The following is a 21,567-nucleotide window of genomic DNA, read 5'->3' on the forward strand; positions in this document are numbered from 1 at the left end:
CATCTATTCTGTCTCCTCCTTGTCCACCACCAGTGCTGACATACCACCTGATGATTAAAAATGTCTTAAACTGACACCTTGGCCAGGGAGGACAAAGCCCGTAGGCCCCTCAGCCCCGCTCCTGGACAGTCCGTGAGGTAGGGAACACTGGCAAGGCGTGTGGCTGCTTTCCAGGCAGCGTTATGTGGCTGTGGACTAAGAACCTTAGGAAGCATTTCTTCTCGTGGCTTTGCTCCGCAGTGAGCCTCTCAGTAACAAACCCCTGGATTTTTTCAGAACCTGGGCTTGCTTTATGTCTGTCAGTTGGAAAGCTGCCTCCCAAGCAAAAAAATTGTGCTCCACAGCCGCTCACATTGCTGATTTTCTGTTTTACAGGCACTAGCCACGTTACATGTGGGATGCTGCTTGGTGAAGACACAAGCGCAGAAAATGTCACCTCAGGAGCTTGCTGCACTGCTCTGCAAAGAAGGGGACCACCATCTTGCCCAGCAGGAGTTACCGATAGCCACTGCGTTCTACATGGCTGCCTTCTGCTGCAGTGCCCCCACAGCAGTACAGAAAGTGAACTCCTTCAACAAAGAGCTCAGGGAGAAAGTGGTAGCCACTCTGGAGATGTGGTGCAGAGGCAAGAGCCAGATTCCCAAGATCCAGAGCAAGAACTTGGCTGTTGTCTCCCTCAGTGTGGGAATAGCTGCCATCTTTCTCTCCACCCTAAGTCCCGACAATGTGGTATCCTTACTATATAAACTGGAGACCCTGCTCAGGCGAGGATGCTCAGAGGAGGTGGTGAGTAAATGCAATACCCTGCTCAAGGCTAACCCAAAGTATTCAGTGGAACTGCTGCTGCTGAGGGCATTGGCATGGGTGCTGTCAGGGACTCAAGTTAGGAAGGGAGTTGCGGACTATATCCAAGCCTTTGTGATGCATCGGACTGAGGCAGTGGCCTATGTGTGTGCAAGGCAAAGGGAACACCTGCCACGGGTCATCCAGGCCTTCTCGAATTATCTCTCAGCATATCAGAAAGAAAGCCCAGACTGCAGTTCCTTGGACCAGTGGCTGGGCAACTGCTACGAGTTCCTGTCTGCAGTGGCACCGGACGATATCTGGGTTTGCAGGGTGCAAGCAGCTTACCTCTTTAAGAAAAGCAAATTTGAGGAGTGTGTGGCAGTTTGTAGCAAGGCCCTCGAGGGCTTCTCAGCTGATAATAATGTCAGAGATGAGAAAGCTTTGGGTCTGCTCTTGGAACGGGCTGCTGCATATTTTTTCTTGGGTGGACGGATGCAGGAGATGATGCAGGATTTAGCAGAAGCCTTTGCAGCAACCCCTGCCCAGGCAATGAAACACTTTGAAGAGCTTTTCTCACCACACGACACTGAGAGGATAGAAGAACAGGCTAGGACTGTCCTGGAGGTGAAGTTTGCAGCATACAGGGAGGCTGTGCGTACTCGGACTGAACTCAGAGGCAATCAAGGTACTGAACTGCTCCCTTCTGTCATCCAGACAGTCCAGTTCCTCCTTCAGATCTCCCCAGGGTCCAAACGTGAGCTCAGTGTTCGGCTAGCAGACTGCCACCTCCTGCACGGGCACATCAGAACTGCCCGGGATATCTGTGACCACCTCTTGGCAGCAGAGCAGAAAACTTACTACAATACTCTCTTAGCATTGCGAGGATTCTGCTCCCTCCATGCTCACAACCATCAGCAAGCACTGCAGGACTTTCAAAAGGTCATTGAGCATGATTCCCCACATCCTAACAGCTGTATTAAAGCCTTATGTGGGCGTGGACTTATCCGGATTTCTGGTGGCAGCCATTACTTGACAGCCCTGGATTATATCACAGCTTGCCAGTTAAAGCTGGAAGAAACCATCTTCACAATCAAGTCCTATGTGCCGTGGAACCAAAGAGGACTGCTGCTGAAAGTTCTCCAAGAAGAAGGACAAAACATGCTCCAGAAGAAGAGGTACCCAGGACACAGTTCAGCCCATGGGCAGAAAAAGGAACAGGGCTGTGCACATTCCTAACAAAATGAGAGTGGCTTGAGTAGTAGAGGGAGTACTTGCTACAGATAACTGAGAGTAGGATAGAGACCCTTTTAAAGTTCGTAATTAACGTAACAGGTCTAAATAAAACTGCATGGGTGTGGTTATGCCAGCAAAATATTGTTTTGCTGGTATGTCAGAATGCGATAGGACCCACGTAGCCAAATCAGCTCAATCTTTCTGTGGATGTTAATCCATGATATACCAATTGGCCTAAGATAGGAGCACACAGAATTCTAGAGGGAATATGACAGATTCCTCCTCTAAGGGTGTAGTTATACCCATAATAAAACAGATTTGTTGGTGCTAGCTGGCTCCTTTCGCTCTTAGCTCTGAGCTGAAGGATTTGGTGGGCCCCTACAAAGTGTCCTTCCAAGACAGAGCTGAGGTGCTGTTGTGCACATGCTTGGTGTTGGCAATCCCAATTCTTTGTTCAATGCTAACTGCATTAAAGTCATGTTTAAGGCTGGGAGATCTGAGTCAGGAACACCAAACGATTCCAGCTAAATCCATTAAAACCTGAGTTTGAAGATAGGACAAGGTGTAACAGAGGGACTCTGAGGCTTTAGTACTTAAAATCATCTTTCTAAAGCTCAGAAAAGATTGCTCATCAAAGTAGTATCTATATTATTTTAGTTCTTTGAACAGAAAACAAGCTACTACTATTTAAATCTTAAAGTTTCAGTGTTTCATTTTCAAAGTTTTGTCTGATACCACCCCATGAAAAGTCTTCCATTTTCCCCAAAACTAAATTTTTATGTTGCATTCTCAGTTTTTTCACACATGAAATACTAATATTTCAGGAGAAAACTTGAAAATTTGAAGTGGGCAATAGCATGTAAAAGTTATCTCAGGTGGCTGCTCTTTACAACTGTTACCACATTTATTTAGTGTCTTAATGATTTTAATACTATTATGGCCTTTTTCTGCAGTTGCATGATGCTCATTTCACACCCAGGGCACGGGGCCTGCACTCCAGTGGTATAACTGAAGGACAGAAACTGTGCTAACTCGTTCAGTGGTGCACTGGTGCATCAGGGCACAGGCACAAGCCCCCTCAGACACAGGTCACTGCTTCTGGAACAAGCACCTCCCTATTAACACAGTTCTTCCATGCAAATTTTAACACACAGCTCTTCATTAGAAATGGTGACTTTTTTTTTTTTTTTTAAACTATCACTGTTACTTTTTCCTTTTCCCAGTGTGGTATCAGCTGCAACCACAGGTATGAATCATTATTTGTTAACCTTTCTTTAGAGACACAACTGCTTAAGAACATGTTTTTATAAAGAGGGATTATGATTATGGAATTAAGTGGCAGAGATACCTGTGGTGCTGCATACGGTAAAATGTACCATCCATTTTGATACTGGACTGATAACCTGCTGCTTAGCTTCTAGGTGAGACAAAGAGGCTCTGCTACTCTCATTAGCATTTTTTCCTTGAAGGTGGTCTTTCCCTTTTTCTTTATTTTGTTTTCCTCCAGAGATGCCCCTGGGGTTTACCAGCTGGCTTCTCTCTTGGTGGAGCTGGACGCTTCTGATGAAGCATCGCGGATCCTTTGTGCTGATGCCCTGTACCAGATGGGCTGTGTAGATGAAGCTCACAAACTCCTCTTACTGGCACTCTCCAGAAATCCACAGAGGTCTCCCATCCTGGCTAGACTTGCCCTTCTGCAACTGAAGAAAGGGTTCATGTATGATGGCAACCAGGTAAGGAGCGCCTGGCTAGCAGAGAGGGAGAGAGCGGTCAGTGGTGGTGCAGTGAAGAGGGTTAACAGCCCTTTTGGCTGATACAGAACTTCAGAGGGACCACTTTGGAGACACAGGCTTGCTGGAGGGTGTTCCAGGGGCTTTCTGTTTCCCAGCACAGTGCTCTGCTTGTCTCTGCTCCCCGGTGTTACATGACAACTGTGAGGCTCCGGGTACGAGGTGCACTGTGAGGCCACCTCATCGCATGGGGCAAGTTGGAACCACCCCGTCACACAACCTGGGATGGGTTTTCCAGGGGGGCTGCACCTACGCCAACCTGCACTTCAAGGCATTTCTCAGGAATGTTGGTAAACTGGGCAGAGGTCTCTGAAAAAGACAGGAAATGCTAAGAAAACTTGGTGACTTTCATAAAATATTAACCTTCCTGCTTGCTAGGTAATTTTTAAATTCAAACAACTTTAAATTGCTGTGGTTCAGGGCAGTGCAAAGTTTCATCTTCAGGGCCACTGCCTTCTGAATAGCTGCATTTGACCCAACTTGATTGATACTGCTTTTCCCAAACTGCAATGAAATTACAAATTACATTATCATGCTCAGTGGTTCATACGCATTTCCATTTTAAAACTAAACAGTTTGCTGTTAGAAGCTTCATGAATAGCAACAGCAAGGACTGTTGACACAGTGAAACATGGAGCTCACAGGAGGTGTAGGTAGTTCAACCTCTAGCAGAACTTTCAAGATCTAAACACAGGCCTCATACGTAGTACAGGCCACACAGGACTCCTGCCTAAATACAGCCCATTCATCATCTGCTATTTAATGGTGCTTTTCATCAGGGACACTAACTAGGCAGAGCATCACTGAGCATCCTGGCCCTGGTGACAGTATTGATGGCATTGGTAATTTTCCCCTAGAGAAAAGAAGGCTTAGAACTACCTAACTGATTATCCTAATGAAGCTTTGTAGGGAGGGTGGGGAACGAAACAAAACCAGAAGCTCAAGTATCAGTCTGCAGTTTTCTTTCTTTAGTGGCTAATGACTTGTGCTTGAAACCATGAAAGAGATTCCAACATGTTGGTTCTACCAAGCATTCCCAAGCTGAATTACCAGGTTCTGCCATCAGAGGGAACTATTGCATTTTTTAAATCCCATATAAATTCTGCTAGTCCTAAAGAGAAAGGTTTTGTTGTCACCACTTCACTACTCCCTATGAAAAACAAAAGTTTTGTATAATTTACTGCCTTTGGGAAGGTTATTAATGAATGTCATGACTTTATTAGAGCCCATATGTTGCCCTTGGAAGCTGGATTCCTATCTGCAGCTTCTGCTACGAGTTCTAGATGGAATGTATGTGTCACCAGAAACTTCTCTTCAAAATGTTTTTGGCCCACCTGCCCGTCAGCACCCAGACACTTGTATCTGTTAATATAAATAGAGAAAGTAATGTTTAATGGATGTGTCTGGTGCGTCAAGGTAACTTTGTTCTTGTCCTAACTTCTCTGGCTCAGATTTGAATATTGTGTACCTGCTAAGCACATTTGCTTTACTGGAGGAAATAGTTTTTGATTCTTTTCCTTGGGAAATGTAGAAAAAAAGTATTTGGTGATTCTCACTGTAGTGAATGGAGGCAAAGATGCCGTATGTCAGGCAAGATTGTTTTCCAGGAAGACAGTAGTTTGTGGATTTGAATTCGTACTTTTCCCAAATTCCCAATAACATACTGAAAGGAAGGCACAGCATTTCACTGATATTTCATTAATTGACTGATTTCAATTTTAGAGCCAAAAGGGGTCACTGGAATCCTGTTCCACAGAAACTTTCTTGCTTTGGGGCAATCATCCTGCGGTTCAGCTGTGTTTACAAAAACAGTTGACTGCCCTTCTGGAACAGATGCTGCCCAAAGTAAGCAAGGCAGCATTATGTATTTCCGCAGAATGATTTCCACAGCTGCCGCAGAGGTGAGAAAAGATAAGAATGAATGTTTTCTCCAACGTGCATTTACACTAGGGCTGGCTGAGGAGTTAAGTAAAAGAGATTCGCGGTCCTTGGCTGGACCGTGGCTGGCTGCAGCCCCAGTGAAATGTGGGGAAGCACTGCGTAAGAGCATTCTTGCCTCACCAGACAGTAATATTTCCAGCTTTAGCATGACTTTTCATGCCAATCTTTCTCTTCTGCCTTTCTCTTGCATTGTTAAGCTGCTAAAGAAAGTGATCAGAATTGGAGATACCTCCTGCCTCCTGCCAATCATGGACATTTTCAAGGATGAAGACCGGAAGCTGATGCAAACTCACTGCCATTTCAGAGCGCTGACCATCTTGAAGAACAAACAGGAGGATGCTGACATCAAAGAGGCCATTGCCTACCTTTCCTTTGCCATCATTGCTTCAGGTAGGGTTACCAAGATTCTGAGAGGAGATTTACTTCTATGGGAAGTCAGATCAGTGGGTAGGCAAGTGTGTCCAACCAGTTCTCATCTGTCATTTCCCCAATAAGAAGATTAAAACAGTAGGCTTACGAAGGCAAGTGAAGAGCAGGATAAAATTTGTTTAAAGTAGAACTCCTCTGGACCATGAAATAGTGCAATTAAACAGTGAGTGCAGTTCTTGCTGTCCCACAAGTAGCTTGAACTTGAAATGGGTTGCAGGGGTTCAGTTCAGTTCTACAGGGACATCGGCCCCTTTTCTTCACCTGTCCAGAAAGCCTAGCATGTGTTTTTTATTCTGGAACACTGCTGAGCATTATTTTAAACGGCTAAAAGTTAAGTTCAGGCCTAAACCATCCTTACTGGGTCATATCAGCACAAAGAACCTACAGTTACTTCATAACTTGAAAAAGATCCTTAACATCCTGAACCCATCTATTTCCAGCTGTTGGCTTGGAATTTCTGATCTAATCATTTCCCTGGTTTTCCAGTGAACGTGTGGTTCTAGTGCAAAAGAGTGACTGCACCCACTTACACCCATCATTATCCTAGTTTTTCCTGAGGAGATCAGGCTGACAAGGAAATGCTTCTGGCATGTTCCAAGTAAAACCATGTTTGTATGGAAATCTGCCTTTCACTCTGAGCAAATGTTATGACAGCAGCATTGAGAAGAAGAGAGATTGGTTTATGGAAATGGAAAAAAATTCTGTTAATTGCTTTGAGATGGTTCCATTTCACAGCCCATGCATTCCAGCTTATCAGCTGCCCACCTGCTAGAACAGATGCTTGTTAAGAAATAGATATTGTCTTTATAGGAGCCAATTGGTAAAGCTCCAGAGTGATAATAACCTTTGGTACAGAAGTTTTGGAGCATATCAGGAGGGAGAAAAAGCCTCATTACTGTAGAGGAATTGCTAGGAGCCTGTCTGCTGGCTCATCTCTGCAGGCAGCTGTGCAAGACACTGCATTTGCTGACCTCCATATGAAAAAATATTTACAGTGGCACTGATGATTTATCATCCAGTATTGGGATGTCACATTTATGGATTGCAACCCTGGGCATATTAAGATCCTTATCAAAATTGAAAGGAAGGGGCATGTCGATGGCAGAAAGATATATGCTCTGCAACCAGTGAATGAACAGACCCTGGTTTTCACTGTCAACTACCTGTGTTTATTTGGGCAGCACTTATGTGAAACAGAGAAAAAAGAATCTTAGTATCACAAATCCCATTGTGTATTAAGTGTGGCAGTAAATTAGTCAATCCCGTCTGGATTTTATCCAACATGTGTACCTTCTGACTCACTTTATTAAAACAGGCAAATGGCCTTGTGCCTCCATCGTCCCATATCTTCCTTTTAGAGCTTTCTTCTGTCATTTGTGCTGCTCCTATTCCATCATACTAAAATCTCCAAGGATTCCTTCTAATAAATTGGATCTTAATCCAGCTCAGATTCTGAGATGATGGTCACATCATTGGTAGGTTGCCTCCATTTGTTGCACATTAATGATGTCTTTGGAGAAAGGTGTGGTGGGGGGGATACATGTGGAGATACAAAGACATTCTCTTTTGCAATCCTTTTGCTGTTTTCCAGAGCAGCATCACAATGCTGCCTTTTAGAGGACCCCATGAAAATGCATGAAATGGAAGACCTTAGGGCAGAATAACAAAGGGCAAAGCTTTCCAGATTTCCTCAAAAGTTGATAGAAGTAGTTTCATGACAACTGGCAAACATGGAAGTTCTCTATACTGTCAGCTGGCTGAGTCAAGGTATCTCAGAGAAGGTCAAAAAAAAAACTTGCCTGCGAGGGAAGTTTGAATGCTTAATAATTGCAGGCCACTCCTTTTGCTTCCTTTGGTTGTTCCTGAGGAGACCCACTCTTGCTGAGACCTTGAGGGAATCAGAAGAGCAGTCATGGATATTTGAGGAGAGACAGTGTTGATTGACATGTGTATTTGTTCCTATTAGAAACCAGGAAGCTTTTGAGCTAGCTGAGCAATGTGATTTTATGATTTTCATTCTGTTACCTTTTCCACTCATTCAATTATTTATTGAAATGTTCTTTTGGCATGTTTAACTAGACTGAAGACTCTCTGAAGTGGGGCCTGTGTTTTTGGTGTGCCTGGCAGACTGTTCCTGGTGTTCCTGTTCCTGTCTGGAAAGTTAGAGTTGAGTCACAGTAGGACAGTTACAGTTATAAATCAAACTGCAGCCATACAACTACTCTCAGCCAAGTGTCCTTTCTTTCTGTAAATCACTGTTAGAATTACTCTTTTTCTTTCTGTAAATATAAATATATATACATCTTCTTAGCTATTTCCAAGCTGTTTCCCAAGTTAGATGACATATGAAGAAACTGAGTGCTTTTTCAGAGGTTAGATGGGACTTTTGAAGCAAAGCTAAACACTGAACTCCAGTCCTGAGCAGCAACACTGAGCTCACCATTTCCCTGCAGAATGATGTTGACACGTACACCACAGGACCTGGGCTGTCAGAGTAGCCTTGTCTTTGTAATGCACACCAGCAAACACTTTGGAGAATTCAACAGTGAAAATTCATTCTTTGACAGAATTCTGCTAGCCTCAGCAGGACACTCAGATGATTCAGTACGGTGTTTTGGAAAGCAACCCAGCATAGAGTCTTTTCTCCCGCTCAACTCAGAACTGATCACATGTGATAGGAATTCCACTGGCAATTAAAATAAAGGAAACTACCACTTAAGTACTGTCATTGTACTTCATGAGGTATGCTCAGACAAAGTGGAATTTTTCTGTAGCTTCACATGGGTATCCTTGGGTAGCCTCTCCAGCACCCTCCTTATTCTTCTCCCAGTCCCACCTGTGGACTGCAGTTCCTTACCACAGCATTTGCCTCCATCCAGCACACCCCTCTTACTCCACCCTTGCCACAACTCTGAAGAAAGTGGTACCTACTTTTCATTCCCGCAGTAACACAACATTTTCACTTAGCCGCTTCAGTGGGGCTTAGTGGTCTGCACCCTGCTTTTTTTTTTTTACCGCACCATGTTTTAGAGCAGTAGACTTGAGACCTTTCAAGTAAGCATGGCTGCATTTCTCTCCTCCAGGTGGTTATGCTGTAGAGTGCCTTCTCATCAGGGCTCAGTGTTATGGGCGCCTTGGTCAGAAGAAAACTGCTATTTTTGATTTTAATGCCATCCTAAAGGAGGACCCTAGGAACGTGCAAGCTCTGAGTGGACGAGGACTCATTCACCTTGCTCTGAAGCAGGAGAAGGTATTATCACTATATTGATTTGCTAGTGATTTTTCTGATGGTATTAAGCAATACTAGTGTAAGGTACCACAGGCTTTGTCATGGACTCACTGAAATCAAGAGTTCCTCACAGAATTTGGGCTGTAAAAGGCTCTTGTTTTGACCCCGTGTATAAGCAGTCCACTTGACATCACTGATTTGCTTTCTCAAGTTTAGAGAGAGGAAAACTAAACCTTAATCCTAGATCTTACTTATTGTCACTACCATGCACTGATTTGCAATGCTGCAATCTCCCCTATACTTGATCTCACATTTTCATGACATGATGTTGTGTTAGACAAAATGTAGCAACAAGAGGAAAAAGAACAGTTTCAAGGTTTAGTGAGTTCCTCTCCATCATCTGTGAAAAGCTCACGCGTGCAATTAGTATTACAGTGACTTTGGAGGTTGCAGTATATCATTGCCTGGAAATCATATCAGATGTTAACATGGTTTATCTGTTTCTAATATAGTTGGTAGCCTCAACTTTACCCGCATATCGCACCAATCCTACAGTGAATCTGAACTGGTGCAGCTCCAGTTGGGTGTGTGGATTTGTACTGGTTTATTGTGGCTGAGCCAAATCCTGCTTGCGCTTACTCATTCAGAGCATCTCTTTCTTGTTGCTGTAAGAATTGGTTTCAGTGTTAATGTGAGGAGTTCAAAACACTTTGCAAATAGTCATTCAAACCCATCTTTACACTCTTGTATCAGCTTTGAAAATGGAAAAGAAGCAGCACAAGGACAGGGAAGGGCAAAGGGCGTCCAAAGCTGTGCAATGACAGCAGAGAACTGAAAGCACCTGAAGGAACAAATTATCAATATATGGTTATTGCTATAATTTCATTTTTTGGTCTTGTTTTTACTCAGGAGGCAGTGCAAGATTTGATCTCAGCGCTGAAGGTGGAGGCAGGCGTAGTGATCCCAGCAATCCTGTCTTTAAAGCATGAAGCCAAGGGCTTGGTCACTCAGTGGCTCCTTCAGCACGGCAGGACTGCGTTAACTGAGCTCCTTACTACTAAAGACCTTTCAAAAGAAGAAACCCTCAGGGATCTTCTCATGATTGCAAAAGCACTAATTAAAATTTGCAAGGATGCACAATATCACATCTTCTACACAGATGTTTTGATTGCAAATGGTAAGTTCCCGTTTTTTTACGTAGCTGATCAGACTTAAGTGAATGAGCAGTAAATTAAAAGAAAGTGAATGTTAAATGGCAAGTGTATTGTTGTATAGTACTTTTCAAGAGAAGTTTGCAAATGTTTTGGGAAAGGGCATGAAGTAATTAATACCCTTAGATGTGGACAGGCTCCCTAAATCCTGCTTTAGTAAGTTTTCTTGATGCCTCTTTCTCCAAATGGAATGGGTTATATAGCTTGTCCTGGTGTTAACCAACAGGCAGGTATGAAGAGGCCCTTGACCACCTTCAGGAAGCATTTGGCCACTCACTTGCTGACGACTTTGCTAATGCAAGACTGGCTGTGCTGCAGCTGAAGAGGAGGAACGTGGCAGCGGCAGCGCACTCATTCAGCATCCTAGCCAAGAGAGATGAAAGGGAGTTGGGGTTTCTCCTGAACTTCGTAGATGCTAAGCAACAGCAGCATCTCTCTCAGGTACAGTCCTTTTTTGATGCCACATCTGTGGATTCAGTGGGGAAAGAAATGGGAAGCAAAATTAGGCTGCAGAGACTTTTTCCTGCCTTGTCTTGAACAGAAGTGTGTGGGAAGACCATTTATCAGATGAACGAGGAACAAATTGGCTTCTTCCTCCAGCCTTCAGCCAGATTAGGGAGCTGAATCCAAACTTCTTTCATTGCAGTGACCTTACTTCAGTCTCCAGTAATTCATCATTACCACTTCTTATCGCTTGTGGGAATTTCTTGTTGGTCTCCCTAGCGTGAGACCTGTTTAATCCCAACACTAAAAGCAGGAGATGTGAGGGGCAGCAGCTCAAGATTTAACAAGACCATTGCCAGTATTGTACTCTGCATGAGCTACCTGGTGCTCCTAGCTGCCTTCTGGGGAAGGGGAGTTCATGTTTTGTTCATTTTCTTGATGAAATGAAACTGAATGTTCTGATTCAGTCACATTAAATGCTTCAATCCTTTTTGCTCTTTTGTGTTAACATTTAGAAATTTAAATATATTCACATTTTTATAAAATGACTAGCCTTTGAGGTTGGAATTAGTTTTCTTAGCTAAAACTGTGACACAAAAATGGCACATTTCTCTAGTCCACCCACGTATGTATTTTTCAGGATTTTTTTTTTTTCAAGTTTCTCCCCCAAAGTACAGCCTGCTCTGAGAAATCATCTCCAATAATAAGACAGGACAAGGTCAGATTGATGGCAAGGAGTTTTAGCATTCACTCAAGCATCTGCAATTCTGACTACCCAGAAGCTCCATGTTCTGAGAATCCGTTTGCTTCCTTTTATTGAATTTGTGGATTGTGTGCACCCTGGTGAGAAGCTATATTGTTATGCTTTCGCCCAGGTTATAAAACAAACAACATGCTGATATACTTAATGCATCCTGAGAGGAGCACTTTGTATGTATTTTAGCAAAACAGCAGGAGGATATAAGTAAACAAGTATTAATTTACTGGTCCCTAGATACCCCCCATTACGGAGAAAAGAACCCCTCTCTTCTGAATAATGGAAAAAGTTCAGTCTTATGGGGAAGAGTTTGAAGATTTCAGAGCCAATTTGCCATCTTTCACTGTATAAAGTTGATAAAGGTACAATCAAGAACGTGTCTATGGAGGCCCTAAGGAAGTGCCTATAAATGAAGACACGTTTTACAGCTGAATTTCCCTTGCTGCCACATCACTCGTTCTGTACAGAAGTCTCACAGGTAAATCCATCCGTGCTGCTTTCTGGGAAAACAGGAGGGAGTTCTTACTCTGTCAATAAATTTAAAAAAAAAAAAAAAAGTGCAAAAAAACCCCCAACCTAATTTTAAGCTTAAACTGCACCGATGTATCAGGAAGTCACTCGTGACACAAATTAGTGAAACCTCTAAAATGGAAGAGGCACTTTATTTCTGTCTTTTCTTGACAGCTGTGGAACAAGGTCTGGAATAAAACCCCTTACTGGTGACTTATTTATCATGAAAGATTTCTCTGCCACTTGAGAGACTAGGGGTGGCTGGACTGATTTCAAGACTGGAACTCAATACCAGTGTTGGAAGTAAAATAGTAAATTATTTTTTTTAAATCTTGTGCTTTTGTTCAACTAAGTAAACATTTGGACTCAAAACACCTGAAGGCCTTTCCATATCCTCTAATCTTCAAAGATTTAGTGAGTGTGATTACTTTTATTACTGATAAGCCCAGAATCACAGGGGGTTTTTTTATATTTATTTTGTGACAAGGGGATAAATATGTGCTTTGCTGGTGTGGGGAGGGAATTAGTTAATTCACCTGCCTGGTGTCTCAAAGGATTTTCCAGTAGCACTTCCTTTTGCCTGCAAGGTTATTCCAGCTTGTGTGTGAAAGAAGGATCTCAGCAAAAGTGAAAAAGCTTACAGACAGTATTAGTACCAGAAAACCCCAATTATGGCCTTACTTTGCCATGGCTCCTGCCTACGCTCTAGAGGAGAGTGTCTTTCCTGCTTCGTCCATTTCACAAATAAGGACACTGAAGCAAAGAAGAGTTTAGTGGTTTATGCTCAGCCCTTAGTCTCAGCACTCCACGCACAAAACTGTTACTGCCACATTGTTTTAGAGTGTTTGGAGACTAGAGGCATTATAGACATGTGTCATCATTACCCTGGAGTCTGGTCTGAAAAGCTAAATAATTCTACATAAGCTGAATAGGAAAGGGTGGAGGAAGGAGAGCTCCTTGATGTACTGATTTTTTTCATGAAAAACAAAGCAATAAAATTCTTCCATTATTTATAGTCTAAGGGGTCCCATGCTAAGAAATTTGTAAACAACTGGGAGAACCACATGGGAATAGGAATCTGAAAGACTTATTAAACTGCAAAAGGTCAGAGGAAGGGAGTTTGCTGGCCGCTAGTGCAGCTTCAACCCTTCAGTTTCCTATGTCAAAGGTTAAATGCATGACTGATTGCTAGCTCCTTGCCCAGATCCTCGGAGCTGCACTTTCTGTTGGCTCTTGACATGCCATAGGATATCCAGAGCTGACTCCTACAAAAACGGTCTCAAAAGCTTTATGGTCTGCATCAGGATTAGACCCTCAGCCCAAGAAGAAGTTGCAGTTCCACATGCCCTCATGGACCCCAAATAGGGTCTGCAGGTAAAGAAGGAAAGACTTGCTCCAAACTGTTCTGAAAACATCCAACCCTCTTTCAAAGCTCAGTGCTTATCAGTCCATCTTCTGGTATTTACTGCTCAGAGACTAACCCTTGGCCATAACTCCCTGCCCGTTAAACTCCTCTCTCATTTTCTTTCTAAGGAATTGAACCTTGTTCAATGTCAACATAAGATTAGGCACTAGGGACTGGAACTAAAATGCAACAAAAATATGTGTATTTTCAGTCTTTTATCACACAGTGAGGTAACTAGGTGGTAGAAAGGGACACAGAGACCTAATCCAGGAAGCAGTCACTTGTGGCCTGCCAAGCCCTTTCCAGATGGCACCAAAATTACCTGTCTGGAAGCCATAATCAAATTTTTAGTGACAAGTTTGAAGATGGCCTGCAATTCATCTGTGAATGGACTACAGAACCTGCTCCTGGCCTTCCAAAGTCACCTGCAATGGGGCTGATGGCAAAAAAGTACTTCTCAAAAGTGACATGAAGCTGAGAGCAGCTGAACTCAGTTGTGCAATATACTTCTGGCTTGCTAAGCACTTCCTATATCTTCTTTCCATAAGCATCTTTTCATATTTATCTTTGTTCAGAAGATGATGTGCAAGTAAGCTGCCAATTACTCTGTGTTACACACCAAAAATGGGTCCCAGCTCAGTTCCTTTAAGTCAGGCAGAGCCAAAAAAGAATCCAGCTGCCTAATGCCCATGTTTACTCCATTGGTGAAGATGAGCGAGAATAATTTATTCTCAGATGCTCCTTCTTCCTCCAAGCGCAGCAGGAAATCTAGAATTTTGTGGCTTGTTTACTTTGGGGACTGTCAGTAAAATGTGAAGAAGTCAAAGCAGTGGATCTGTTAATAGTGGCAATATTGTATGTGGTGCAGTAAAGCAACATGGTCCTGGTTAGCATACTAGCGGGTTCAGCATTAGATTAGTCATTCAGCAGAACAACAAAAATTAGATTTTTCTTCTGCCATTGAGAAAATGAATGCACTTTAAAGGCTGAAAATTACAATTTAACTATACAAATGCAAGGTGTTTTGAGGAACCGCGCTATGCTCCTGGAACAATGTGATCTAGAACTTTAGAATTTCTCGGAAAAAAACTGTCTCTTGTCAGGATGCTCCTCACATGCACATGCAATTCCACCTTGATCCCTTAAGATCCTGACACTAAGAAAACACTTGCATTGACTAGTTGCCCTAAAAACACTTGGAAGGACAAACTAAATTTGCTGCTCTTTAAATGTACACACAAACAGACCTCTGAGACGGTTTTGGACAGGCTGTCTTAGAATTTATAGCCAGAACTATTAAAGCCAGTGATTGACACTATTTGGGGAGAGGTCCTATCTCTATTTTTATGTGTGGAAGCTGAGAGACTCTCTAATAAATATGACTACAAAGGATTTTACATTCCTTTATAGCAAAGTAATGGGTAGAATTCTTTGTAAGCTGTTAGGAATGGCCAAATTATTTCATGCCACTGGTCTCAGATGAGGTGCTTGGACTTGACCTGCAATGTTGATCCATTTCATCCAGAACCTGTTTTCCTTAGTTCTGTTAAACCCCAATCAATTCTAACCTAAGTGAATCAAAATTAAAAGACAAGGCACTCACAGAGACTGGAAGACCTGAGCCGGCTGTCAAGTGTGGCTACTGAGACAGTGGCTGGGCTAACTGAATTGTGGGGAGCCACAAGCATCCAAAGGCAATGTGTGATAGCCCATGGAATGAGACTGATGAAAACGTTTATTCTGTGCTTGAAGTCTCAGCTTGTTTGGCTCAGCCTTCTGTAAGACCTAAGCTGCTGGTGCCAGCCTTGTTTATAACTTAAGTATTCACTCTGCTGCAGCATGTTAAAAGCTTTGTTTATTACCAATAAAGGGAAATAATGAGAAATCCATTTGAAGCATATAGTTCTAATGGAGTTTTCTTTATTGACCTTTATGAACCTAAAAATTATGTGGCTTTTTCAGCCTTCTCTATTTTCTTATTGTCATTTTTCCCTTCAGATAAGGACAGATAATTCACTTGCACTTGAGATTAATGATTAGCAAAGCCATCGGTTGGCCATTTTTCCCTATAGTTTGGGTAAACTTCAAGAGACCAACCTTCATTATTAGCACATGCAAATATTTGTGGGGCAGTACTTGGGGCTGAGTATCTATTGACCAGAAGGTGCAATTTCCATAGTCACCTGTTAGAGCAGAAAATGGCAGAAGTTTGGTTTCATGAAGAGAACACTGTCTACTTTTAGAGTTTGGTCCATTCAGTTTTCAGTTCACATATCATTCCTAAGGAATGTAAACAACTTCAGAAGAAATGTTCTGAGAAACTTTTATCAAAACATGCAGAAACAAAGAAGAGTGGTTCAGAAACTCTTAAGATAACAAGTGCCCACTGATCTGAGATATTTATATCTGCATGCAGAATTACATGCCAATGATATGTTCTCCAACTAGATGCAATTTCAACATTTGAAAAAGTATCCAAAATTTCTTAGTGTCTGTGTCTACCTGTGGCCAGTCCAGACTAGATATTGCACTCTTTTTTCATGTTTAATAACTAATATTAAGTAACTTTCTGTCCACAGGTAGCAGCCCAGGAAGGAAATGCACTGATTAAAGAATATCACTATGAGAAGGCTCTTGGTTATTACACCCTGGCTGTCTTGACAAGCAAAGAGAATCCAAGGTATCTCCGACACAGAGCTGCCTGCCTTATGCACCTGAAAAAATATGACAAAGCTTTAAGAGATATGGAGAAAGTAATCCAGAAGCATGGCTGTAATAGTCTTAAAACACGCGTTGAGGACCACTGCTCAAAAGGACACCTGCTTTTGTCAGTGGCTGAGGAAGAAGCAGCAGTGAAGGAGTATATCGAGGCACTGCAGTTAGATGAATCTATGGCATTGTGCAGCATCATGAACAGCCCTGGCAGCGAAATCTTAACCAAAACATTTCATAAGATTGCACAATATAATTTTGAAATGCAGCAGTATGAAGAGGCCTGGAAAATCACTGACTATGGTCTTAAAATTGATAAAAATACTGAATTGAAAAAGCTGAAAACAAGACTTAAGCGAGAGGCATCAAGCTGTAGCATACATTAATTTATCTGTTTGGGGATTTTTTCCAGTGTCTGATTGCTTTCTAGTTTGTTTGTGAGGCTGCAAGAATAAGGAAAAGATGAGAAGCTCATGATAAATATGCAATGGACATGGCACTGAACACGGTACAGCAAGGTTAGAAGTAGAAAGTTTCAGGTAGTGAAACAAACTGACCAAGAGAGCCACGAGAAAAAGGCAAATTGCAGAATTCAGTATTATTTAAAATTATTGTGGATGTATGTAAACTCCCCCTTGTGAAGATGTTTTGTCTGGCTAAACTGAACTAATTCTAACGCTTGGGTTCCAATTATAGTGAAGGAGAACATTCAAATAGCTTGCAGTTTATGAATAACCATGTATTTCCTTGCTATTTATTTGATTAGCTTTAACACATACTGTTCAATTAAGTAGCCTCATTTTTATGGGCCAGTCAAAAAGATCAGTCAAAAATAATATTTGTAATGTGTTTGTGAAGGACCGTGTGCGTTACACTGCTCGCATGACCCACTCCTGAACGGAAGGAACTGTCCTTGTCGTAACCGAGTGGATTTGCAACAATGAGCCCCAATACAGGGGAGTGGAGCAGTACAAATGCCAAGTAAACGATTTTTCTGTCCCAGGGAACATAGATAATTTGAAAGATGAGACTCAACAGAGATGAAACGTCCAATCTAGTGACTGCAGCCCCTGTGATCTGGGACACACAGGCAGCTGTACTCGGCTTCACCTCGGACTTCCAGATCCCTGTGGCAAGAGCCCGCCAAGTATCATCCTCCATGCTCCTGTACAAGTCGGGGTTGGAGGTGCTGGCCGAGATGGTGATGTGATTGCTGTGCAGTGATTGAGCACTCCTTCCTCCTCCTCATCCCCACCAGACGGCATGGAAATCAACATCTCCCATGCGCTGAAGGTGTTTGCCCACTGTCACATATACAGCTTCTGGGGCAGCACGGAGATAGTGCCAATATGCCCCATTTCTGCAGGGTTTGGTGTTTCAGCTGTTTCATGGAGTCTACAGCTTCATTTGGAAGCCGTATGCCTGCGCTGTGCAAAAAAGGAGACAATGAGGTGGAGCCCAAACCAACAGACTCCTATATTTGTTTTGACTGCTCTAAGTGAATTCTCCCAATGTTTTTGGAGTGTGATAATACAACCATGGAGAAAAATAGAAACTACTATTGAAAACAAAGATTAAAGCAATACTGAGAACTGCTCTCCTGCTTTGATTAGGATGAAAGGGAAAGGGAACATTTTCTTTTTTGTTACATTGTTTTCTGAAAGGCAACATTCCAGAGTGAAGCTTCATTCAGCAGCCACGCAATCAACCCAATAGGCAATGATACCATCTGTACCCTTGCATCTTTTTTTCTTCTCCGCATGCTCTTTTTTTTCTTCCCTAAGAGCAAAGGTAAGACTCGGCTTCTTTCCTTTCAAATTCAAGAAAAGTTAGTCTGATTGTAATCTTAGTGACACTGATGAGTACTTTTCTCCTAATTGGCATCACGATCCAAGCATGAAATTATATCCTTAAATGACTGTTGGATTCATTTGCAAGCTGAAAGAAATAACTTTGCTCATTTTTCTTAAAATAGTAATCAACAGATAGGAATTTCTGTGTTTCATGCTGAAATATTTGAGAATCAGTTGTTCAGGGCTTTGGAATTATTTTTTTTCTTGATTTTTGTTTTGGGTTTTTGATTAACTGGAATAATAAATCTCTTTACAGCTTCACATTGCTATTCTGTTAGCATCACCTCTTTTACTTGCAGGTTTGGTTCAGTGTCAATCAGCCAACAGTTTCTCTCTTTAGCAGTTTGATCCTTCTGTGGCTTTTAGAACAGAATAGTTCTGGTTGAAAGGGATGTAGAGTGATCGTCTAGTCCAACTGCCTGACCACTTCAGGGCTGATCAAAAGTTAAAGCATGTTATTAAGGGTATTGTCCAATTGTCTCTTAACCACTGACGAGCCTGGGGCATTGAACACCTCTAGGAGGCCTCTTCCACTGTTTGACCACCTTCTCGGTAAAGAAACTTTCCTACTATCTAGTCTGAGGTGTCCATGTCTATGGAATGTACTCGCATTGTATAGACAGTGGAGCAACACACAGTCTCCTTTGCCACAATTAATATTGCTGAAGATGTTATAAAAGCATGGAAATCTAGACACTCAAAGAACAGACACACAGATGCTCAGCTGCACTCAAGTGCAATAACTTCATTACAGAGAGACCATGAATCTGGTTCTCCTCCCACTTATCCATGCTGACAGATAGCAATAATATCAGTACAAAAACAGTATGAAGAAAGAATCAGGGTTTAAATCAAAAAGAGAAGAAAACAGGCCATATTGCTACTGGATTTGTAGCCTCTCTGCTGAGAGCAGCAGTACCAACTTTCAGAATTTTACTATATAATTTCTAGTTGAACTGAGATTTTCTTAAAGCCCCAAGTCTTTCCGTTATGTAAAAACAGGCTACTCAACTGTGAGACCACCTCATAGTCATGCAGAGCACTAGGAAAACAATCTAGTTGTCCTCTCCCCCACGCTAATATTCCATCCATTGGCCTGGGCTGCCTTTTAGGAAGTTTGGGGGGTTTTGGCATGTTTTGGTTTGTTAAGTAATATATTCTTCTTTGCTGCTCTGAATAGAGTTCAGTGATTGCTCCTAAAGAAATTTTTCTTTAAAAATAGGGACCACATGCATCCCTGCAAGACTGCTATAGAGTTATGCTGAGGAAAATTTTGTTTTCAGGTGCCTATAGCTGTGGTTTCTTTAAGCACCAGGAAGGCACATAACTTCTTATCTATTCCTCATGGTCTAGATTAATGGCTGCTTCTCTCAGCAGATCCTAACTGTTCTCATCAGCATTTTTATTTGTTTATCTTCTCTGTCCTCTTCCTGTGCACTAAACTACAGTGATCAGAGTCCTTATCTTTGCCTGTGCCTGAGATTCTGATTTGTTCTTTATTTCTCCATTATGCGCTTGCTCTTCCAACTAATCTCCTGGAATATCAAATAGATCTTTCTGATTAGTCACAGTGAGAGGGGTTTGATTAGCAGTGTCACTGCATTATGCATGCCCAGCACAACCCATTCTGACACACATTTCCTGGAGTCCTGAGGAGCAGACGGGATTAAATGTGACTCATCTATTTCAGGTACTGCCCAGCCCGTGCACCTAATAACCAAAGGCACCCCTAGGCCTGCGCACTCGCTCCGGTACACTGTGCTTTGCCAGAAGATGGTACCTTCCAAAAAACCAACATGCTGCAGCTGGCATGGAAGGAGTCCTTTCTGAGTACCCAGCATTTTCAAGGCATCATCGCTGGCTTTGGTTATATAACTCATGCTAATTATGATCTTTCATTCAGTGCTAGGGAGGCCATGAAGACCATTTAAGATGCCTTAATAGGATCACTGCACTTGAGTCTGGCTCTAGCCAGACTGCTGCTATGTTAAACAAGCTATCACAGCGATCAGCAGAGAGGGCATTGTTCTCGCTAGGGAGCTAGCTTTGGCTGCTTTCCTTCCAGCCCAGTCTCCCCCCACCCAGCAATAGTTACGCACCAGAAATCTATCAGTATTTATCAACAAACATCTCCCTTCCCTCCAGGCTTATAAATCTCATTCTTATCTGTTGCCATACCCATATCAAGGTCTGGGACCGCTCAGCTGAATCACCTACTTCATTATATACATGCCAGTTTCTAACGGGATATTGTTTCCACTTCTTCCAGATTGAGGAATATGGGTAGAAAAAACTGCAGTGGTCATTTCTTATGTTTCTTTAATGTTAAGCTGCAATTCATCAGGATTGTGGAGCTGTTTCCAACTGCTCTGAGACTCATACCTCATTCTGTGCACGCAGCCGATGGCTGAAGTTACTTAGAAAAGGAACTCTGTTGCAACACTTGCTCCTTGAAAGTCTCCTGTGCAACGTGTTTTAGGACACATTCTTATGGCGTGCTGCTGGAAGTGTTAGATAACTGTGAAGAATTCAAGTACATTTATATGAATCAACACTAATGTAAGCAAGAAGAGAATATGGCCTGATAACCTATGTAAATACTGGCACTGGATACCCATTTATTTGTAATCCAGCTCGAAGCTACATTCATCCCAAGGAAAGATTAAGTATCTGTAGTTTATTCAACTCTAAACTGTATACAGCTACTACCAAATATTTCTTTGCTCTCTATGAATTTTGTTCCTTTAAAGTATTCTGCAAGCTCAGTCACGCCCCAGTCAGGCTGCAATAATTGCAGACCACCTCGTTGCACATTGTCACCAGGTAGTGAATAATGAAAGAAAACTTTGAAATCTTGGTTGAGAATGTTTCAACACAAACGATTGCCTGCCAGTCTTGCCTCTGTGAAGTATTCAACATCCCTTACAAGAATATAGAAAGAAAATCAGATGTGAGAATATTTGCATCACAAATACAGCTACACAAGTAAAGTTTTCTGACTTTATGCTCTGAAGTCCAGCAGGCAAAGAACAGCTCAGAAATGATGGCAAACTGTTCGGAATTAAATATTCAACTGGAAGCTTTTCCTCACAGTTCGGACAGAGCTAAACTTTGTCATCTCAAAAGGTTTTTTTTCTTTTAAAATCATATCACTTCCATTTATTTTTTCTATTTCAGTTAGTTATGTGCTCCCAGGTACTAAGAGAAACAACACATCAGCCAACCTCAGCAACTGATCAAATGCATTTTTGAAGCTGACATACTGCC

General features: G+C 42.2%; 1 protein-coding gene across 1 annotated transcript; it reads left to right on the forward strand.

Annotated features, from left to right (window-relative positions):
• Positions 1 to 429: 429 nt before the first annotated feature.
• On the forward strand, positions 430 to 16,833 carry TTC34 (tetratricopeptide repeat domain 34). Its single transcript, XM_074892991.1, has 8 exons — positions 430 to 764; positions 1,176 to 1,961; positions 3,527 to 3,752; positions 5,948 to 6,140; positions 9,263 to 9,429; positions 10,318 to 10,585; positions 10,846 to 11,060; positions 16,315 to 16,833. The coding sequence occupies exons 1-8, from the start codon at positions 430 to 432 to the stop codon at positions 16,831 to 16,833; spliced, it is 2,709 nt and encodes a 902-aa protein (XP_074749092.1).
• Positions 16,834 to 21,567: the final 4,734 nt, after the last annotated feature.

The sequence above is a fragment of the Strix uralensis genome, chromosome 23 (assembly GCF_047716275.1).
Source record: "Strix uralensis isolate ZFMK-TIS-50842 chromosome 23, bStrUra1, whole genome shotgun sequence".
In the NCBI taxonomy this organism is placed as follows: Eukaryota; Metazoa; Chordata; class Aves; order Strigiformes; family Strigidae; genus Strix; species Strix uralensis.

Bases quoted from the DNA above. Each gene is read 5' to 3' on its own strand.
- TTC34 (XM_074892991.1), top strand. From the start codon at position 430: ATGTCACCTCAGGAGCTTGCTGCACTGCTCTGCAAAGAAGGGGACCAC. The intron at 1,962-3,526 runs GTACCCAGGACA...GTTTTCCTCCAG, and splicing joins AACATGCTCCAGAAGAAGAG to AGATGCCCCTGGGGTTTACC. The intron at 3,753-5,947 runs GTAAGGAGCGCC...TGCATTGTTAAG, and splicing joins TCATGTATGATGGCAACCAG to CTGCTAAAGAAAGTGATCAG.